The 22,137-nt window shown below is 45.3% G+C and overlaps 1 protein-coding gene across 1 annotated transcript in view; it reads right to left on the bottom strand.

Annotated features, from left to right (window-relative positions):
* The window catches only part of CTNNA1 (catenin alpha 1), a 252,171-nt gene that overhangs the window by 37,305 nt on the left and 192,729 nt on the right, over positions 1–22,137 (bottom strand). Inside the window, exons 8-9 of the mRNA XM_061456451.1 lie at positions 15,034–15,114; positions 14,094–14,246 (exon numbers count right to left, since the gene is read on the bottom strand). Coding sequence (XP_061312435.1) covers positions 14,094–14,246; positions 15,034–15,114 — 234 coding nt within the window. The remainder of the gene's footprint in view (positions 1–14,093; positions 14,247–15,033; positions 15,115–22,137) is intronic.

The following is a 22,137-nucleotide window of genomic DNA, read 5'->3' as shown; positions in this document are numbered from 1 at the left end:
AGGCTCTGCCGAACTACTGGAAAACACTCACAAACCTCTTCAGATGGGAAATGTAAGAAGGGCTATGTCAACTAATTAATCAAGTTGTAAATGGCATTACAATGAGGTATTTCAAATTGCCATTAATTATCAGGTGCCCTACAGCATGGATTCTAAAACTGCATGCACCACCTAAGGTGGATGGTTGTATGAGTAAGAAATTCATTATTAAATGCACCTGAAAGAACCCATCATCATTAACTTCTGGGTGATAGCTGACAAACAGCTTCAAGCTCCCTGTCTGTAGAGAGGATAGGGTACTCCTAGCCACTAATTTGACAGGTACACATAATACATAAGGTTTTGAAGCTAAGGTGAAGATCAGCTACAGCCACATTTGTTATAAAGCACACAGAGCACATGGAAATCACACATTTCTAAACCCTCCAAATAAAATAGAGCACCTCAAGCGAACAAAAATTCCCCTTAAATCAAATGTAAATGAAGTAGTTTCCCCAGGTCTCCAACAACTGACATAGTAAGTGGTCAGACTTGATTGAGAAAGAACACCACTTGTGCTTGAGAGTAGAACAGCAATTGAATTCCTGCTGCATTTGTTCATTCTTACCATTCAAGCCCCTTTACATAAGCACTACTAGCACAGGCATCAAAGGAGACAAAAAAAAGTCACGAATAACGTAATCAGCCATAACAAGCAATCTCTTGAAAAGGTTGAAAACACACTGGGAATGAAGACAGACCAGAGGAACCAGACTGACAATGCTCACAGACCTCTTGCAGCAATTTAGAAGCATTTTTTGCTGCAGTACCAAGGCTCTCTTAGTTCTTGGGAGCTTACAGCCATGTCCCAGAAATGGCTTCACGCATCCCAGATGACAGGATGAAGCCAAAGCAGCTGCCAATGTTCAGATGAATGAGCTTAAATTCACCCCCAGTGGCAAATGCACCAAGTGTCAGTGAGAAGTGCACAAGCACACCCTGTTCTACAAACTGACCTAAAGAAAAACTCCAAAGCTGGACAAATTCACCTGGAAAGTGGGTTTTTGAACCTCAAATCTGGTTGATATTAACTAAGACATCAGAGTAATCGAAGATGACATGATGTCAGTAGCTCTGGTACCAGCATGACCCACATGGAGCACTCCTGTGGGGTGCATGGAGGGGTTTTCCCAAACTAGGGATCCTCAAGGGAAGCCAAGAAACCCAGCTGGAGCCTGCAGCCCACACAACAGCCACTGGCAGGGTCAGAAGCAACTGTGGCCAAGTGCCCTCATGTATAAAAGAAGCCCTTGGGAAGCACCATGAGCAAACACTGGCACGGCAGTTCACCCAGAAGGGTGAGAGGTACCCTCGTGTAACAAGTGGAACTGAACAATCACAAGAGTGATGGTTCACCCAGCTCGGAGGTGGCACCGAGGTTAAGTCAGCCTATGCTCAATGTCAAAACCGCTTCCATAAAGAAAAAGAGAAGGGTCAGTGTCACAGGAAAACCTCTTCTGAGGGGAGAAGAAGGCCTGGCATGCAGATCAGACCCACTTCTTAGGCAAGCCTGATTAAAGATGTGAATAGAAACCTTCCCACCCTGGTACAGCCCTCAGATTATTATCCAGCACTGCTTTTTCAGGTAGGCAGTGATGACATTGCAACAAGAAGTCTGAGGGCACAAGAGCAAGACATCCTCCTGCAGCATGAATGTGCACAGTAAACCACTGAAGCTTTACTGGTTTATTGTCTTGCAGGCTGCTAGTATACCCCAGCCAAATGAAATCAAGAGTTCTTGTGTAAAAAAGACCCCATTCGTATCACTAATTCCTCTGTTATGTATTTTAAAGTCTTTAAGTCTCGAGGACTACTCCTGCATCTCATTTGCTACACAGCAACTCCAGGTGCCTAAAGCTGGCTGACCAGAAACGTGGAGAGGTTCAGATCGGCTATAAGGAAAAACGTCTCCACCAAAAGGGTTGCCAAGCATTGGAACAGGCCTCCCAGGGAAGTGATGGAGTCGCAGGGTCACCATTCCTGAACGGATTTAAAAGGTGAGCAGATGTGGTGCTTAAGGACATGGTTTAGTGGTGGCCTTGGAGGTGCTGGGTTCATGGCTGGACTCAATCTTAAAGCTCTTTTACAACCTAAATGACTCTTAACGTAATGCCTCCTCCAAAGGTATAGAAAATGGGTTCCTTCTAGAGGTAGGCACCATACATATCTCAGTGCAAAGGTCAGTCAGGAATATATTATTAGCAGGAAGCTGTAATTCCGATATAATAAAATAGTGCACCATCTGTCACAGAGCAATTCCATCTCAAATTCTCGTTATTTTGATCCTTCAGAAATTACTGATTTTAAATCAGGAAAAAACTTGACATTTCTAAAGCAGTTTTTTTCCTCCTTCAGTGACAATTTGTTAGCCCATGTTTGTGGCTGGCAGCTCTTGTAGACAACTGCCTTCTCTGACAATAAGCAGTTTTCACCTTTTTCACCTGAAATGCATTTTTTCTTTCTTTTTCAACTCGAAATTCATTCAGATAACACCTACGGAGCCACGTCCTCCAGCAACTGAAAGCCTGCAGTAGCCTAACACCACGGGTTGGGGGTCATCATTAAGCTTCTGGAATGACACTGTTGCAAACAACTGAGAAAAGCTGCTACAGCTTTGTACTTGTTAAAGTGTCTCTTTGCACTGACACCCCAGCTTAGGTAAAGGGGTTACTTTACATGGAACAGTTTGTTGGAGGATTGACAAATTGCTTTTTCAATAAGAGGAAAAAATGGAAGAATTAAAAAAGGGAACTGCAATTTCTAACACATTAAAGCTTTTTCAAGGATTTCAAAGGCTGACACTGGAAGTCTGCATTAAAGTCTTTGCTTCGTGCACCTGGATTCACTTCAGAGAAGCAACACCAAGTTTCTCCTTGTTCACAGGTTGTGTTTTTAGGACAGCTTCTTCAGGAAGTCAAGTTCACAAATGCCTCCCAAGTGGCTCCTGGATGCAATCACCCAACACGGAATGGTGCAACCCAGAGAAGGCTCTGTAATGTATTTATTGTTGCATCATTTAAAGCTGCCAGAGCTGCCATTGTTATAAATAAGGATTATATACCACATGTAGGAGACAAGCATACACTAATTGAGTTCTAAGAGCCTGACTACTCTCATTTCAAACTGCACCTGTGAAAACAGCATTGGAGGAAGAGTTTTCAGACTCTCTTATGATAGAAAAACTTCTTGGTTTAACATTAACCGATATCCTCTCAGAACTGATGCTCACAAACCCCTATGCAAAAAGAACAAAACCTTACCCCCATTTATACACAGCTACTCTGGGAATTTCAAACACAGCTTTTCAAAGGTGTTCCTGGCAGTTTGATTTCTGATTAAACTTCAAAACGTTTTTGCTTTTCATTTTATGATTTCTCTGGGAATGCAAATTCCCACTTTGAAGCAGCTTCAAATCACCCATTTAAAAAAAAATAAATAAATAAGCAAAACGGACAGGCAGCCATTCAACATGTTCCTCTTGAGGAGCTGCTAAAGAAAAGTGGATCTGATACTCTCACAGAATTCAAATACAGCACATCTGCTTTCTTCCTTCCCTATATTAAGACAAGAGCCCAGATTCGCTTGATGATGGCCAAAGCCCATTAAATTAACTCATCTGCAGAAACAACTGCTCTGGCAAAACTAAGCAGCAACTGAGGGCTCTCCGAAGAGATGTGTCAATTATGCAATTTCCATCCATCTTTAAAACAAGGCTTTTATTATTCAATAAGCCCATACATTTATTAATTCACCTGTACACTACACTAAGTATTCAAGACAAATGTGAGCATTTTAACATGCAATCCTAAAAGGCAGCGCATGAGGCAAAAGTCTGCATTATGGCAATAACCTCCTATAAAGACATTAGTTTTGCAGAGGCAAAGCTAATTATGAATTACACAAAACAGATTTGATGCTTTAATGCATGGAGGGGTGGCAGGAGGACTGTGGTTCAAGTCCATAGGGACTCTGAAGCAAGTTACTGCGAGTCGTGCTGTCAACTACTCTGTGATTTTAGGTGGCCTAAGTAGTTGCAAGTGGTTGCAGCTCCACAGAAGGTACCTTGCAAGAGTTAACAGAATCCCGACGTATTAGCTTAAAATAGTAAGAGTCTTTAATAAAACAAGCCCCACACAGAAAAACTCCAAAGTACTGAGGGGAATGATGGACTAAAATTGAGATAACTGCCATTTCCTGAGCTCTGCAGCCTCACACACAAGATGAGAGCAATTTTAATATCAAGTCTGGTTATAAACACATGGAAGGGAAATTTCAGCTGCATGGACCAAAACTAGCCAGCAAAATGTTTTTAAGTCAAAAGTTTTAGACAATGTAAAATGGGGGCTTCAGGGCTTTATATGTGAACAGGCTGGCAACTGATTGCAAGAGGACAGGATCAGAGACAGGATATTTTCTGCTCCCTCTAAGATTGCGGCAATTGCTCAGTATTTTGATGGGTAACCGCCTTTATTTTGGGATCAAAGCTCAAGACTTGCACCTTTCAAGTTGTATGTGTGTGTCTGAAATTCTAGTAAGGGGATACAGCTTTGCGTTTGGCTCTCAACCCAAATAAGCTGTCTCCAGTTACGTAGTGCTAGTCTACATAGAGCTGTCCAACACTGGCAAGCTCCTTCCATACCTGGAGTAAATGTCTTTCTCCAACAGAATGCACACCCCTACGTGTTGTCGGGGTTTCATAAAGGAGGTTTGTAGACTGTTTTCACACAGCTGGGCAAAGCCAGAGGTTGTGCATTGTGACAAATCAAACTGGCCTCCATTTACTTAGCAATAAGTGCAAAATGAAAAGAACTTCTCTCTGTTGCCAACAGGAGAGTTTTTCAATCAAAGAGGGGGAAGAGGTGTTTGAAAGGAACTAATACTTCTATAGCATAAAACACACCTACGGTAGTAAAAGTGCTAGCAGCACAGGAATACCTTTATTTCCAGACTGGCAGATTATCCTTTCTATAGGCCTGACAGACAGCAGAGCTGGTAAAGGAATTCCAGTGTGCTACGTGGGCACCGTGCCCCTCATAGATGCAGCTGTAGCAGCAGATGTAACTATTGGCACAGGAACTATTCCTTCCTCAGACAAACAAGCGAAAGCCATAAAATGTTGTTATAAGCACAGAACACATTAGTTACACAAGTTGATCTGAGCTACCATGACAGAAATCACACTGCTGGTATGTAACGTAGATCTGAACTTAAAAGCTAAAGCTTTGAAAGTGAATCCTCATCTTAGATGCTTCTTAGCAACAAAAACATTTTTCTTTCAAACAAAGTGTTCCTAGCAGTGATATCTGGGCAGTGCCTGAAGAACTACCTTATGCAAAACAGCATTTATGTTTATCAAAGTGGAAATGAAGACACGCTGAGAGAGCTGGGCTGGTTCAGCCTGGAGAAGAGAAGGCTCCTGAAGGGGAGACCTTAGGGCAGCTTCAGTGCCTAAAGGGGCTACAAGAAACCTAGAGAGGGGCTTGGGACAAGGGCCTGGAGGTACAGGCCAAGGGGAATGGCTTTAACCTGCCAGAGGGGAGACTGAGATGAGCTCTCAGGCAGAAGCTCTTCCCTGGGAGGGTGCTGAGGCGCTGGCACAGGGTGCCCAGAGAAGCTGTGGCTGCCCCATCCCTGGCAGTGTTCAAGGCCAGGTTGGACACAGGGGCTTGGAGCAAGCTGCTCTAGTGGAAGGTGTTCTTGCCCGTGGCAGAGGTTGGGACTGGGTGAGCTTTGAGGTCCCTTCCAACACAAACCAGGCTGGGATTCTGTGAAATCGTAATTCTTTCCCATCTGATTTTGCTTATCACTCAGAGCATACTGCATTATGATCTTAATAAAGGATTCCAACTTAGTGCCTATTATTAGCTGTTTAAACCAGGTTTTGGTGATTCAGACAACTGTTCATGGCAAGTTTAACAGTAATTATAAGTACATTATGCTCTTGAAGAAGGCAGCAAAATATTAAAGGAATGAGCTCTACACAGACTTCAGGCAACTCCTCAATGACACTACATGACTAATATTCCAATATTACTAATGACTAAGATGATGAAAATCCAGACATATATTGAGGCTTTTAGTTATGTATCAAGAACTAAAGCATTTATGCCGCATCTATAAAAGCTGTACCCAAAAAAGCCACTTAAAAATGCTGTCTGAATTCAGACTCAAATACGTGGACAATAAAATGGGCCAGGACTCTATTGCTTTCTACCTCCCTCTGAACAGATCATGTCAACAAAACCTATACTCAACTGTGCTTATACTTCATAGAATCCCAGCCTGGTTTGGGTTGGAAAGGACCTTAAAACTCTTCCAGCTCCAACCCCTGCCATGGGCAGGGACACCTTCCACCTTGGAGCAGGTTGCTCCAAGCCCCATCCAACCTGGCCTTGAACACTGCCAGGGGTGGGGCAGCCACAGCTTCTCTATCCTCTTTTACAGACTTCCCCTTCCCCAGGTGTTTCTATCTGTTTCCAAAGGAAAAATGAACACAGTAAATTCAGGGCTGTGTATTGGGGGGGGGGGGGGTTAAGAGGACATTAATGTAGCTTTCCAACCCTAACCTCATTCACCTCCAGCTTCTACACCCTTCACATCTCCCTTGGCTCAAGTGTTTAAAGACCAAGCCCCACACTCTCAAAAACCACCCAATATAATGACTGTTCCTATAGAAGAGGTATGGCAGAAATGCCTCTCCTCCACACAGCAGCTGCTAACAGGGATGATTTTCAGACAGAATGTCTCCAAACACCTCAGCTGCTGTCCAGCTATGTGAGCGCTGGAACTCAGCCTCAATCATTTAATCTCTCTGATTCTCAGTTTCACTGTCAGATTACTGATTACTTTGCTTCTCGCATGTCTACTTACAATGATAACTGGACAGGCCTCAATAAATAACCTTACAAGAACAAAAGTTATCCTATTAAAAGGTTCCCTTTACATTTAGAATGGTTTTGACTGGAAGAGAATTTAAGAGATTACCTAGTTCCTTATGTACAATGTATTACTTTTGGACATCCAGTTTTGCTGGAAATGGGAAGAACTTTTTTCTGCTGAGGCTTTCCAACTTTACTGATTATGAATGTAATGGGAGCATGTTATACAAGAGGAATTTAATTTACTTATGAATTAGTTGACTAATTAAATGAACTTACAAGTAAAGCATATTGGTACTTGAAGACTGTCAGACTTCAGAGGTCACATTAGAGCTATACTGGCCATTTACTGAGGATGTTTGTTTTAAATTGCTGTCAAGGTTATCTATAGACAAATTACAGAAAACGTGCTTTTGGAAAAAGATGCTTTGCTGTCCAGCTTAAAATGGGAAATAAGTCTGGAGCTGGACTAACCCTGCTTCTCCAGACCACAGCACAAGCACATTTCCCCTGTAATACACAATTACCTTAAACAGAAAAGCAAATTTCTACTCTTGGGGGTGTTGGTTGATGAGAAGGTTCCTATGACCTGGCTTCAGTGCGCGCTTGAGCCCAGACTCCCCCCCCCCCCCCGCCATGTGCTGGGCTGCACCCCCAGAGCGTAAGCAGCAGTCGAGGGAGGGGATCCTGCCCCTCTGCTGAGCTCTGGAGAGACCCCCCCTGCAGTCCTGATCCAGCTCTGGGGCAACAGCACAAGAGGGACGTGGAGCTGTTGGAGAGAGTCCAGAGGAGGCCATGGAGATGCTGTGAGGGCTGGAGCAGCTCTGCTCTGGAGCCAGGCTGAGAGAGCTGGGCTGGGTCAGCCTGGAGAAGAGAAGGCTCCTGAAGGGGAGACCTCAGAGCAGCTCCAGTGCCTAAAGGGGCTGCAGGAAACCTGGAGAGGGGCTTTGGACAAGGGCCTGCAGGGACAGGCCAAGGGGAATGGCTTTAACCTGCCAGAGGGGAGACTGAGATGAGCTCTTAGGCAGAAGCTCTTCCCTGGGAGGGTGCTGAGGCGCTGGCACAGGGTGCCCAGAGAAGCTGTGGCTGCCCCATCCCTGGCAGTGTTCAAGGCCAGGTTGGACACAGGGCCTTGGAGCAAGCTGCTCTAGTGGAAGGTGTCCCTGCCTGTGGCAGGGGCTGGAACTGGATGAGCTTTAAGGTCCCTTCCAACCCAAACCATTCCAGGATTTTATGCAGTAAAAGACAAACTTGAGTTTGCAGATTTTCTCCCCTGTACATCAGCTTACTGAACAGGAAAACCAGGTGCTCAGACACTACTCTGCCAACTGATAACGACCCTCACCTGGAAAATGATGAGTTTTGAGAGATAAATAAACCCAAAGTTGTGAAGAACATTCCAAGTCAATATTTGATTTGGGTGTCAAGACCTATGCGTGCCTGCACTTCTTCCCCCAAGAGACATCATCCCTGCCTTTTAGCACTGATACACGCCTTTGCTGGCAAACATGAAGAAAGAATACTTACAGAATGAGCCAAGCCAGTCCACTCCCACCTCTGAAGATGCTGATTACATAAACTCATATAAAAGTTTATAAAACCTTCAGAAATCAGGTGGCCAACAGACATACAGGATAATCTTGTGAGACCAGATTTACTGCTGGATCTGCTGGACATTTCCCTTCTATGCTTCATTTTTAATACATGTCTCAGAAGCACAAACTCTAAGTGCATCCCTTTATCGCAAAGGTAACTAGCTATGCTCCAGCTAAGCTCTCTCATGAAGGGAGTACAGGCAAGCCCCAGTTTTTCAAACCCCTCTCTGTGCCTCGTGCCCAAAAGTTGGCTTTTATTTTAAATCCAAGCTCTGCTTTACCCAATTCAGATTTTTTAAAAGCCTCTCACATACAAAAACCTGCTAAGGCTCTCTGAAGAATATACAGGCTGCAAGTATGGGCAAGTCAGGAGAAATCGCAGTACAAGCATTGTGAGCGTGTTAAGGCTTTGGGCTTTTGGAGAGTGGTATTTTTAGACTGAGGTCTGAAGTATTACTCTAGGACATCAGGCTAGACAGGCAGGGCAACAGAAGGGGAAAATGTCAGTGCGAGAGGCTACAGATAGCTTATGGAGCTGCAAGTGCCCAAATGTGATTCTTTCCGAGCAAATAAATTTGCAGTCTGCATCTGTTCATGGGTTTTCACCGAAAATGAGAAAATCATCCCTCCATATGCAAGATTCAGCCCAGTGCATAAAAAAAGGCACAGAGCAGTCTTTTCACAGAAATTAAAGCAACTGGGAAAAAAAATAAACGGATGCTTATGAAGCATCACCGAGAGGTTTCACCTCCCTGGTCTGAGCAAAGTTTCTATGAGAAAGAGACTTAAAAATGGCATTGGAGAGAAACACTGGAGCCAGGGCTGCTGAGTTCCAAAGTCAGATCAGATTCTTTACTGGTTTTAAGGAATTATAAGCTCTCCTTTTCCAAAAGATTCCTCAGCAAGCAAACAGCTGCTTGCTGATTTTAACCTGGACTCTGTCCTTACCCGCCTCTGAGCTACCTCATTTCTCCAGGTCTGAAAAACTTTTCCATTAAAACTACCCAGTATAAACCTGTGACAAACTGGCAACCTAATTTTTACTTTTCTAAAGCATTCAATAACGGAGGAAAAGCTGCTTCTTAACATTGATGGCTTTTGCACTTCCTTGTTCAGAGAACAGCTAGGAGTGTCACGCAGCACTGGTACAAAGGGAACTGGTGCACAAGCACACATCAAAGACTGAGACGAACAAAAAGCCCATGTGGGGCCAAGTGACATCAATAGAAATGAGCATCAAGCTGCAGGAGAGCCTGGTTCCTTCTAGGGAGGAACATTAATGGAAGAAGGCCACTGTGAAGCTGTCTTTGCTCAGGAGCAATGTTACAGGTTGGAAAGCTATGGTAAAAACCATGGGAATGCAAGGCAGTACTTTAAATCCGTAATTTAGGAAGGCTTTCAGAGTTCACAAGTGAACTGAACTTTTTCTTACACTGGTTCCCGAAATGCTGCCTCATCTGTTATTCTTGTGTGCTGCATTTGAATTGGCTTCTCAATATCCTAAAATAAGATTCATAGAACCATAGAATCCCAGACTGGTTTGGGTTGGAAGGGCCCTTAAAACTCAGTTACAACCTCCTGCCCCAGGCAGGGACACCTTCCACTAACTAGACTGTTACTACAGAGCAATTTTGAAAGCTACCTTCTAAACACATTACTGAACCGAGTCAAGTCTCACTTTACTATTTTCCCATTACCCAGTTTTCAAAAGGCAGGAGAAGGGGGTTAATATTTTACTATTGTCAGGACAAGTAAGATGGAAGCCCTTTGGGACATGGCTTTGGTATGGCTTCTCCAGAAGATCCAGACCCAGGATGCAAGTCAGATTTCTGTGGTTATCGCACTTTCGGCCAAATTTAGCTGCCTGGACTTCAGGAAGCACAAAGCAGACAGTGCTCTGCTGCCAAGATGGGAATGTTTCACAGTAAAATTACCTAAATCATGTGCTTGCATCACTTTATAGCCACCTGGAGGGCCTGTAAACACCTCTGCACTGCAGGAGCAAGAACCCCCTGTGCTAACCGAGGGCAGAACCAGCACTGCCACTCATCCTGCCCAGCCAAAAAACCTGCAACAGCTCAGTATGAAAAATAAACTAGATCTATGTCTCACAGCCCATTCTAGTGGCTGGTTGGCCCAGGGAAGCAGCACTGGCTCCTCCAGGTCACAGGCCAAAGGGGTATTAAATCCAAGGTGTTAAACCTCTCATTATTTCAGATGAGGATGGTCCAAGTTACCCAGCACACAGCAAGTCTCTTGGTGTGCATTTCTTCCCATCACTTTGCATTAAAGGACACGTCCTCTTCTACATCTAAATCAGAGGAGCCTGTCAATCACAGCCTGATACACAACACAGCTCCATTCTGCACCATAGCTGTTTTGTCACATTTGATGTCTTGTCACACAGCAGCATTTCTGAGGGTAGTTACGATAAACTCCCTAGCACCCTTATCTTCCACTGAAACAGGCAGAAGCAATCACTTCTCATCTCACCAAATGGAACATCTTCTGTTCTGCTCTTACACAATCTTTTATTGTTTCTGCAGATACCTGCAGTCAAGATTTCTGCCCAAGAGCAGAATCATATGGGAACTTGCAAACATCCTTCTCCATTCTGGCAGAGACACACCAAGACATTGTAAATGCAACCCAGCCCAACCTGTCTTCCTTCACAGTAAATCTGACATCGCATACAACTCCACAGTGGCTCTCTATCCCCTCGAGACAAGGGCTCTGCAGGAGTACTATTCCCCTTCTGTCAAAGCTAAGCATATATATTAATCCATCTACATTCATGGAAGAGGTTTATAACCCATCTAGATCATGCTATTCTATAGCTATAGTTACATTTTAGACAGCAAAAGCAATAAGCAAGCCTTCAGGAAGTTGTTGCAGCAGCATATCATTTTAGCGGAACCTTTTGATGCCAGTCAGAAATACAGCTGAATGCAGACTTTGAGGGGAACAGTCCCTCTTGAAAGACAAGACTGCTTGGCTGAATAGAGGTTCTGTAAAACTCATTTGCAGTGTGGCATTTTGCACACAAGGTAAGGTCAGTCAAAGCCACTCATACACCGGTGAGGACAGCCACCCGCTGCTTGCCAGCCAGCACACATGTTGCAAAGCAGCAGGGAGGAACGGCTCCCCTCACAAGGGAGGGAGAGCAGCTCACAGACAACAGTGCAATTACTCTTGTGGAATTATGCTGATAAACTCCATGTGGACACCACGCATCCAGTGAAGAGGTGGCAGAAGTACAGCAGAACAGGCACCGCTACTGCTATCCCAGACAATTTCTCCTGTAAAAGCCCTAAAAATAATTTTCTAGATAAATTAGCCTTGCAAGAGGAAGAAGGGAGGCCTACACAAAACCTGGAGAGGGGCTTTGGACAAGGGCCTGTAGGAACAGGACAAGGGGAATGGCTTTAACCTGCCAGAGGGGAGACTGAGATGAGCTCTTAGGCACAAGCTCTTCGCTGGGAGGGTGCTGAGGCGCTGGCACAGGGTGCCCAGAGAAGCTGTGGCTGCCCCATCCCTGGCAGTGTTCAAGGCCAAGTTGGACACAGGGGCTTGGAGCAAGCTGCTCTAGTGGAAGGTGTCCCTGCCCGTGGCAGGGGTTGGAGCTGGGTGAGCTTTAAGGTCCCTTCCAACACAAACCAGGCTGGGATTCTGTGATTATGTGATTTACACAAAACTCGCTTCCGAGTGCTCCCACCGCTGCATGTGGATACTGTATCCTGCTGCCAGGGGCACAGTAGCACTGTCTGATGCCTGCTGTTTGGTCCATCAACATTAGTTACTTAAATCTAGAATAAAATAACTTTGAAACTACATGAAGATGGCATTCACACTGAAATTCAGCAGGGCAAAAGGGAAGAACAAAGAATTACAGCTTTTCATTGCTTAGATAGCGACTCTTGAGGAGCTGGACTCGATGCACCCCAGACTGTGGGGCAGTTGCTCACCACACAGAGCCCCTACAGCTTTAAAAGAAGTAGAAAAATATAAAACCACAGAATGGTTTGGGTTGGAAGTGACCTTCAAAGCTCATCCGGTCCCAATTCCCCTGCAGTGAGCAGGGACACCTTTCAACTAGATCCGGTTGCCCAGAACCACATCCAGCCTGGCCTGGAATGTCTCCAGGCATGGTGCATCCACCACCTCTCTGGGCAACCTGTGCCAGTGTTTTGCCACCATCGTAAAAAATTTCTTCCTCACATCCAGCCTCAATCTCCCCTCTTTTACTTTAAAACCAAAATCCCTCATCCTATCACACCAGGCCCTGATGAAAAGTCTCTCCCCACCTTTTCTTACAGGTCCCTTTTAAGCACTAAAAGGCAGCAATAACGTCCCCCTGGAGCTTTCTCTTCTCCAGGCTGAACAACCCCAACTCTCTCAGCCTTTCCTCACACGAGAGGTGTTCCAGCCCTTGCAGCTTTTCTGTGGCCCTGCTCTGGACTCTCTCCAACAGGTCCATGTCTTTCCTGTACAGAGGACTCCAGAGCTGGATGCAGTACTACCGAGCAAGATTCAGAAGCTACTCTTACTGACATTCAGTAAGTCTTATTCTAGGATAACTGAAATCTTTCAAGTTGTGATGAGCCCAGAGACACACGGACTCAATTACCAGACTCAGTGATACTAAGAGAGCAAAGCTACATCAACCAGGACCTTCCTGCTTCCAGGCAGCAGCAGAGGTGAAGCTCCCAAGCTGGCTGATGCCTCAAAGCACACTGAAGCGCTCAGGAGGAGGTTTTGAAGTTTATTCCTAGTGGCATGTTTCTTCAACAATACCTGCAGATGTTTGTTCCTTGCCATTTGGCATCAACAGGCACAAAGCTCTCATTCGAAAACAATGGCAAGAGGACAAAGTAAGCAGGATGTATCCATGAGTGTGAACTTAACAGTCCTCTTTCTAAATGCAATACCTGTTGGAAAACCACCTTTAATAGTAGTAATAAAAGTACTGATGACCTTCAAAGCATTTCAGTTAAGGCAGATTGGTCCCATTTAAGCTGGTCTTCCCACTGCTTAGCTTTAGTCTGCGGTAACAGCAGCCTGAGAGCCCTCTGGGTCTGGTTAGAAAAAGGTGGCAGGGATCAGTTTTGTTGTTGTTATTGCAAGTTTTGTGTTTGTTGTTTGCTCTTTCCACACACACAAACAGGTTTTCCTTCTAAAAGTCTTCGCAAAAAAGGCCTGTTTACATTCAGTGGTATTTTACTGAAGCGACAAAAGCCCCAGGCTTCAAGCGAGGGGTCAAACTGCACAGCAGGACAGTCATTCAATCGTCTCCCTTTCTCCACACCACCATCTCCAGTTAACAAATTAAGGTAACAGCATAATATACATTGTACCAAGCCTACAACAATGTGGGTTATGCAATATTAGCTGCTGCTTTTTTGTAAGCTTAAATTTTAATTATTTAAACATTAAATTGCCTTTAAATTCATTAAAATAAATTTTAAAAGGCAAATTTATTACAGAATTTGCTATTTGCTTCACCAGAATTGACAAACGAGCTTTGCTTAGTCTTGCCTTAATTTAACTACTGATAATTCCATTTTCGGATGTTCCATCTTACCTCAATCAATTTGTTGGCATGCTCACGGAAAACCTGGGCGTATTCTTTCACTTCTTTTTCGTTCCCATTCTTGGCAGCTTCAATCAATACTAAAAGTGGAACGTTTGTTTCCAGAAAAGAGTCTGATACATGGTCCATAACAGCTTTGCGGAGCTAAAATAAATGTAAAGGAGTGAGTTATTTTTCCTTTGTACTGTATTAATATGTAAAGCTCAAAAGTACTTTTGTCGTTGATCCTTTTCTCCTTTGTGTGACCAAAGCTTTCCCTGCCCTAAGTCTTGTCTATACACTTTTTGCTTCAATTTAAATTAAATCTCCTTAAAAAACTGGATTAGTTATGTAAGTGCAAGTCAACGGTTTGGCCACAAATATTGATTTCGCAGCTCATATTGGCTTTGTCTGAGTAAATTCGCTGCTTTCCCTCAGCTGATTAAACAACATGCTGCTTTAAATTTGCTATTTTTCTACTAGAATAAAAACAGTTTATAACAAACTTGATCCATACTCGCATTTACTTGTAAAGGGGAATCTTGCTTTCAAAAAACAAATGAACAATAGATGGATGTTATATAAATACAGTCCTCAAAGAAAATAGGCTCTTTGAGATGAATGCCATCAGAATTATAAACCGTATATACTTGATCATGTTCAAAATCCATAAAATGAGAGTTGGTTTGGATGGCTTTTTTAAATCTCTCCTGCCACAAGGATGATTAAGAATCCAACATCTTTATTACACGTTAACAGGGGATTACATTTCCACCCCGTGCTACCCAGTGAATCAGGCACTGGAAGCTTCTAGCTTTTAATTCACTAAATACAAGCAGGCAAGTCCACTGCCCACTAGGAACAGACCAACAGAGAACACACTTCCATGAGGGCAAACAAGCAGAAACACACTACTTTGTCTCAAGAAGCATCAATTTCATGTATTAATCACCTGTCTACGCAAGTCTCGGGTCTTTTTGGTCATTTTATCAATCGCAGAGTTTAATGCATCGCTTCTTTCTTTGCGTCCAGCCTGAAAAACAAGAGACAGAGGTTAACAATGTCTCAAAATAAAACCAGTATCATTCAAGTACCTGTCAGCTTCTTCAAGTGACTGTGCACACTAGAAGTATCATCTCTCATTCCCAGTACCTCTCTCCCTTCTTGCCTGGATTGGGCGGTTCAGTAACATCTGACATCCTGAGATTCTACCTTTAACACTCTTCCCTTTTCCTTCAGAAGAAAAGGGTGGTTTCATAAATCGCAGAATCCCAGACTGCTTTGGGTTGGAAGGGACCTTAAAGCTCATCCAGTCCCAACCCCTGCCACAGGCAGGGACACCTTCCACTAGAGCAGCTTGCTCCAAGCCCCTGTGTCCAACCTGGCCTTGAACACTGCCAGGGATGGGGCAGCCACAGCTTCTCTGGGCACCCTGTGCCAGCACCTCAGCACCCTCCCAGGGAAGAGCTTCTGCCTAAGAGCTCATCTCAGTCTCCCCTCTGGCAGGTTAAAGCCATTCATTCCCCTTGGCCTGTCCCTACAAGCCCTTGTGCAAATACGTTCTCCAGATGTCTTTTTGTTTCTAATAGCTGAAGACCATACTCAACTTCCATGTTTCAGATCTCTCTTTCCAGCCTGCTCTGCCAGCATCCCCTTAGCTGGCACCGCATCCAGCCTGGAGGAGCCCTGCTTCAACCCTCATCTTGAACAACCTCAGCTGCTGAGATCCCCACGGTCAGTGGGTTGCACACAAACCTCTTGCATGCTGCCTCCAACCTGCAGGCACAAGCACCATACGTGCACAGGGCTGCACAACTGATGCAACAGTGCTCTCTCACACCTCCACACCCTGCTGTCACAGGAGGCTGCTCTTGAGCAGGCAGTCAAAAGCCAAAAATCAATTATCTTAAAGGTAAAATCCTTGTAAAACATTTGTCAGGTATGATACCCAACATCTCCAGCCAGTACCCAGGCCCGCCCGCTGAGGGCTGGAGTTTGCCAAAGTTCAATACAGCAAGTTTCACACTGTTAAAGAGAAGGCAAGGGGCCATGAAGCAGTAGCAGCTTCTCTCTTTTTAAGCAGACACCAGCATTGAAAATACCCTGATTTGTATCAAACCGGGCATGTTAGATAAAACAATGGCGGTGGTCTGGTTTTGAGGGGAGTCTTCTGTATGATACAGCTGATATTACAGTTCTGAGACACATTTTATGCAACCACAATCCAATTTCTGAAGTTCTAAGCCGCAATCAATATAATTATCCTGTTGAGAAGAAAAACCATTGAGCAGCACTAAAGCAAGGGTATGCCAGTTATCAATTCTCCCAGAGACAGCCTGGTGTGAAATACCTGGATGAGCAGCCTTGAATCTAAACCATGGAATCCACTCTACAGCAGGAATAAAAATTAAACAGAACCGGGGGAAAATCAGGATTTTGTAATGTCATTTTAGTTTAAAGAATTATTGAAGATTTGTCACCTTCCCTGATCAAGTAATTTGATTCTCATCACAAAAGGTAACTGAAAAGTGACTGAAATAAAGACCAGGAGCTTGTTCTGCCAATGCCACAGCCTTCAGCAGAGCTGGCACTGGCCTGTTCTTCATTTCACATTCAAAAATCAAAGCTGAAATCTCTAAATAAAGTGCAGGTTAATGCTGCTTATTCACTGACCGGTTTGCTGTGCCCGTGCTTGGTGGATATGAAGACAAAACACAGTTAGGCTGGAAGCCCTGCTCAGCCTGCACTGAACGTGACCACCGTGTCCCACACCGCAGCTCCGGGTGCCGCCTGCACCCCGAGGTGGGACCAGGCTCCTCCCCCAAAACCCTGCCAGCAGGAGCTGGACCACCTAAAAGCCTGCTCCAAGACACAAATCTGCAATCACAGCTGCTTGCCTCGGTAATGCTTTCACACCGGTTTACCCATTTCAATGTGACCATTCCACCGAACCCACGGCACCCCTTTGGACACGTTTGTTTCTTTTTCCAGGAATATCTTTGGATCCAAGAGATATACTCATCTATTATGCAGAAAGCTGAACACTCAGCTGTTCCAAGAAGTGCCATTTTACTTCTCCCTGGGTGCCCCTATGTTACCACTTCAACATGAGGCAGGAGCATGCTTGTGAAGCGCATCCACCCATCACTTCTGCTTTGCCATCCCTAGCTTCACCGTCCAGAACAGCCCCAGTACACAAGGACCAGATACTTTTGGATGAAAGAACCACCAAGAGATGGCTTCCACTAATGGACACTGAGTACATGAAACCAGAACACAGCCAGTCCTATGTGAAAAGCACATAATGCACCCATTACAACCTAAGCAGCACCAATTTTGTTCTGTTGATCTGCTCCTATTAAGCCACACCACATATCAGCACAGAAAGAGCTGCATAATCTAAACCCATTAGATTTTAGCAAGGCAGCTTCAGTTTATTTCCACCTTGTTGGCATTCAGAGATTTTAGTACAGCAGCTCGTCAAATGTAGTAACAGAATTTCCTTCTGAAGGTTGCAACATAAAAGGCCCTGCTAAGTCAGCTGTGGTGATTTAACAATTTAGCACAAATAACCCTGCTCCTTTGTTAGGGAGTGGGATTCAACAGCACAAACATGATGGATGCCCACACCACTGTCATACAGAGACCCTGTTGTCATTAACATCTTAAATCATCACAGGCAATTTGAAACTGGCCCCGAGACAAGGACATGAAGTTGTTCATCTGAAGTTTCTTGACCTCTTCTGCATCAAATGAAATAGAAAACACAAAACTGTAGCACCAAATACACCCTCTCAGGTACAAGTGGAGGCAGCCAGTGGACAGTGGATGCTGGAGCACATGAATACCTGCACAGCCTGTGGCTGCACGAACCCTCCGGGGAACAAGATCATTCTTGACCACAACAGTCACTTTGTCCACACACACCATGAGTTTCACCCAGCGGTTCCACCCTGCAGCTCAACGAGTCCTGTTTGAGCTGGTGCCTCTCTCTCCCGCAATAAATCATGTTTTAAAGGCTCCAAGTGACAGCTTACCACCTCTGGGTAATTTGTTCCAGTAGCCAATTTCCCTTACCGTTAAAAACAGGTCTTTGTCACTGGTCTAAACTTCTGCTAAGAAGTAGTACCCAGACTGGTTTGTGCTGGAAAGGACCTTAAAGCTCATCCAGTTCCAACCCCTGCCACGGGCAGGGACACCTTCCACCAGAGCAGCTTGCTCCAAGCCCCTGTGTCCAACCTGGCCTTGAACACTGCCTGGGATGGGGCAGCCACAGCTTCTCTGGGCACCCTGTGCCAGCGCCTCAGCACCCTCCCAGGGAAGAGCTTCTGCCTAAGAGCTCATCTCAGTCTCCCCTCAGGCAGGTTAAAGCCATTCCCCTTGGCCTGTCCCTCCAGGCCCTTGTTCAAAGCCCCTCTCCTGGTTTCCTGTAGCCCCTTTAGGCACTGGAGCTCCTCTAAGGTCTCCCCTTAAGGAGCCTTCTCCAGCCTGAACCAGCCCAGCTCTCTCAGCCTGTCAGAGAACCCAACTAACAACTTGGCAACACAACACATCCCAGCTACCAGCTTCTCTTATCCACAGGATTGGGAAGACTCACAATAGCAGAGCCTGAACATTCAGATTACTAACAGGATTTTTAGATATTCAGCATCAAACTGTGAGGGAACCACAAGCTCTGCAGTGAGAAAGCAGCTAACAGATTCCACAGATTTAACAGGGTCATGTTGAACATGTCAGTCATTTTGCAGTATGATGCCACAGCTCTGTCCAGTATCATAAAGTTAGCTACAGTGCAAATTTACTTTAAGTGAAATTAAATCAAATCTTTATCAAGAAGGCCTGAATTGGTGTTAAGAATTGCTTGTTTCCCCCACCCCTCTGCAATCTCTGCTCTTCCACCACCATTGCTCCCTGCTTGGAAAGCAACACAAGCAGTCACTGCCGCATCCCCTGCCGCTCCAGCTCACGCCGCTATCCCCACTGGGGTTCGTTATAATGTCTTAAAGCAAAGAAAGGGGATTTGTATAGAGGGAGGCAGTGGAATCACTATCCCTGTCACAAAGCATTCCCTCTGTAGGCCTCCCATCAGAATTCAAACAAACAAAAAACAGAACCAAGTTTTTCCTACAGCTACTGATCTAACACCAGCTGATTTATTAAGGTAGCAGAGCATGGTGCTGGCAGTGCATGAATGTTGCCAGGATCAGCAGCACATGTACTACAATGAGTTATTCACAAAGCCATGTTTTTAGAGGTAAGTAACAAACCCTGTCATTGTTAATCTCCATGGTTCACCACCAGTTTAGGTTAAGCTAAAAATGGAGAGAGAAATAGTGCTTCCTTCCCGGCACCACCCCTGCAGAGCCCTGCATCCCTGCTCTCCAAATCAGCACCCAGATGTGAGCCAGATGTGCCACCGCTGTGTGACTGAGCACTACTCTGCCCTGCCTGCTACCCAACATGCCACTACCTACATGAGATGGTTTGAAGGGAGGTTTCTGCTTCAGGTCATCTGCGAATTCCTTGTCTCCGGAGCTGTCTGTACAACAGGCTGCATCGTGGCCAATGATGGTGATTTAATAGGTGACAAGGAGCGTTTGGCACCCGCTCCTCTGGGCAGGCACTGCAGAGGCAGTTGCCCAGCCGTGCTTTGTGGGGCAGCAGGAGATTCAGTGCTCTAAGTCTGTCATTTTTTGCCTTGCCACCTGGCCTAACTGCATGCCTATGAAGGATAACCATCCATACATCTCCTTTTTCATGATATTAGAGCGGCAAATGAATTTCAGATATTATAGTGCTGATTCAAGACCAGGAAGGGTAAGCAGCCAAGTATGACATGTGAATTTCCGTGCTGTTTTCATATCCGAGATCTGCTGGCTGAGGAAGCAGAACTATGCACTCATTTGTAGGAGGAAGGAGTCTCCTGCAGCAAAGCCATAGCTCAGCTGAGCACGGGGACTACCATCACCTAGAATGTGAACAAAGCAGCTTGGGCTGCTGGCCATGCTGCTCCTATCCCAGCATCCCTCCCCAGTGCCAGGCTGCAGCCACGGTGGCCCTGCAGCACCCATGGAGAGGGGAAGGCTGGCTCCTGCACTCACCCTGCTACAAAGAGGGATTAAAATGTGCAACCAGAGCCAGGGACAGAGCTGTCAGATAGGGAGGTGACAGTCACCATGCTATGCAGCAGGACACATGTGTCCTTACTCCCATGAAGATAGCAACACCCAGCCCATGGTGCCCTGTCCCATCCTGTCACTGCCTTCACCCAAAGGACCTCTGCAGCTGCCCTGAAGAGCTGGACATGCCTGTGGATGATGGATCACCTTTTCTCTCCTATGTCCACTTCCTGGGGCTCACTGCTAACCCAGCTCCATGGTAGCACATCCAAGTGACAGCGCATGCACAGCAGTGCTACAGCCACACCTCTGTGCTTGTCACCTTCACCTCAGCCTTACCAACAACACAAAGGCTGTTAGCAAAGAAGGAGCAAATACTCCTGTGATCCCCGACATGGTAACATCCAGCAGAAATGAAGGCAATCATTCCTTCAGGCAGAAGGGTGAGCTGTCTGTCCACATGGGGCACACACGTGCTGCAATCCCAGTGCCCAGCCTTGCCTGCAGCTCCAGGGCTGGCCATCCTCTGAGCCCACAGCACAGGAACATCACACAGCCCCCATCTACATCAAGGAAAATTAGCTTATTTGTTGTTCTTAATACACTAGGAAGGCTTCCACAAGATGTCAGCCTAACTAAATGACAGCGCTAGCCTCAGGGTGCAATTCTGCTTTTCCAGTGTGTGGGTTTAGCAGGAAAACCAGTTCTGCTGCTGCTGGGAAAGCAGGGCAAGGGAGAAGCCCCCCAAAGGGTTATCTGGTCCTAGCATGCTTATTCCTGAGGCAGACATGCCATGTTCCCAATCCATGTTGCACATAAGGATTCAGAAAGCCAGCCTGGATAGGGCTTGGAGCAAGCTGCTCCAGTGGAAGGTGTCCCTGCCCGTGGCAGGGGGTTGGAACTGGATGAGCCTTAAGGTCCCCTCCAACCCAAACCATTCGGGGATTCTACGATTCACTCTACAATTCAGGGCAGTACTTAGAAGCACCCATTCTGGCACAAGTCCCCGGATAGCACATACACGTGGTCTTCCTCCACTTGCAAGTGAGTTTTCAGTCTCAGGAGAAACACAACTGCATGACATTTGTGGACAACTGGGGGTTAATCCCAGCTGGTAACATCCTGACACCCAGGCAGCTCCTGAGGAACAATATGAACACTACTGCAGAGTTCCAGACTTCAGAGAATCAGACCACACTTTCAGTACTATCAGTTGTTTCACAACAAGTGCACATATAAACATGTTTCCCTAAGAAAAGCACCCATAAAGTTCACATTAACAGTTTCCCAAACAGGAAACTTGCTGGCAAGGTGCTAAATAGCCCTTGCTTGGTTACAGGCCAAAGAATGGAGCGCTTTAGAAAGGCAGCAACTTACCCTGTTTGAATATTAACTCTAAACTCTGTGCCAAATTACACAATCTTGATGTGGGAGGATTCTACCAACAGATACCGACGCAAAAAAGCAAACCCTTCCCAAAAGATAACAAAATTCAGCCTCCTGGTAACAGTAAAAAGAGGGAGCATAGGAGAGCAGCAACACTGGACTTTCTGGCTATTGTCATTTTAAGTCCACCCTTTGGCACCTTGTCTTTAAATATTATTGTATTTAAGTGTTATAATTCAAATCAACACTTCAAATGAGGATCTGCACTGGAGGAGCTGCCACCAGAAGCACAACCACAGGTACTCTGGTGTGGTATCTCCATCCGACAGCTGGCAGCTAACAGCCCAGGTGGGATTCCAGCTCCTCTACTTTTCGTACCATGAACATGAACCATGAATAAACTCTCTAAATTGGTTTGTTCTTTGCAATGTTCATGTAAATTCTTTGCATGGATTTCTTTCATTCTAGAGCAAATGTGGGAATATTAAGTATGGCAGAGCAATTCAAGAACCTTATCTAGTATTTCCTATTTTACTTTATCATTAAAGACA

The sequence above is a fragment of the Pezoporus flaviventris genome, unplaced genomic scaffold (assembly GCF_033815535.1).
Source record: "Pezoporus flaviventris isolate CSIRO_AGI_PZ_B2104156 unplaced genomic scaffold, CSIRO_AGI_Pfla_v1 ptg000023l, whole genome shotgun sequence".
NCBI lineage: Eukaryota > Metazoa > Chordata > Aves > Psittaciformes > Psittacidae > Pezoporus > Pezoporus flaviventris.
Note: the sequence above shows the minus strand (reverse complement) of the source record. Positions and strands in the feature narration are given on the sequence as shown.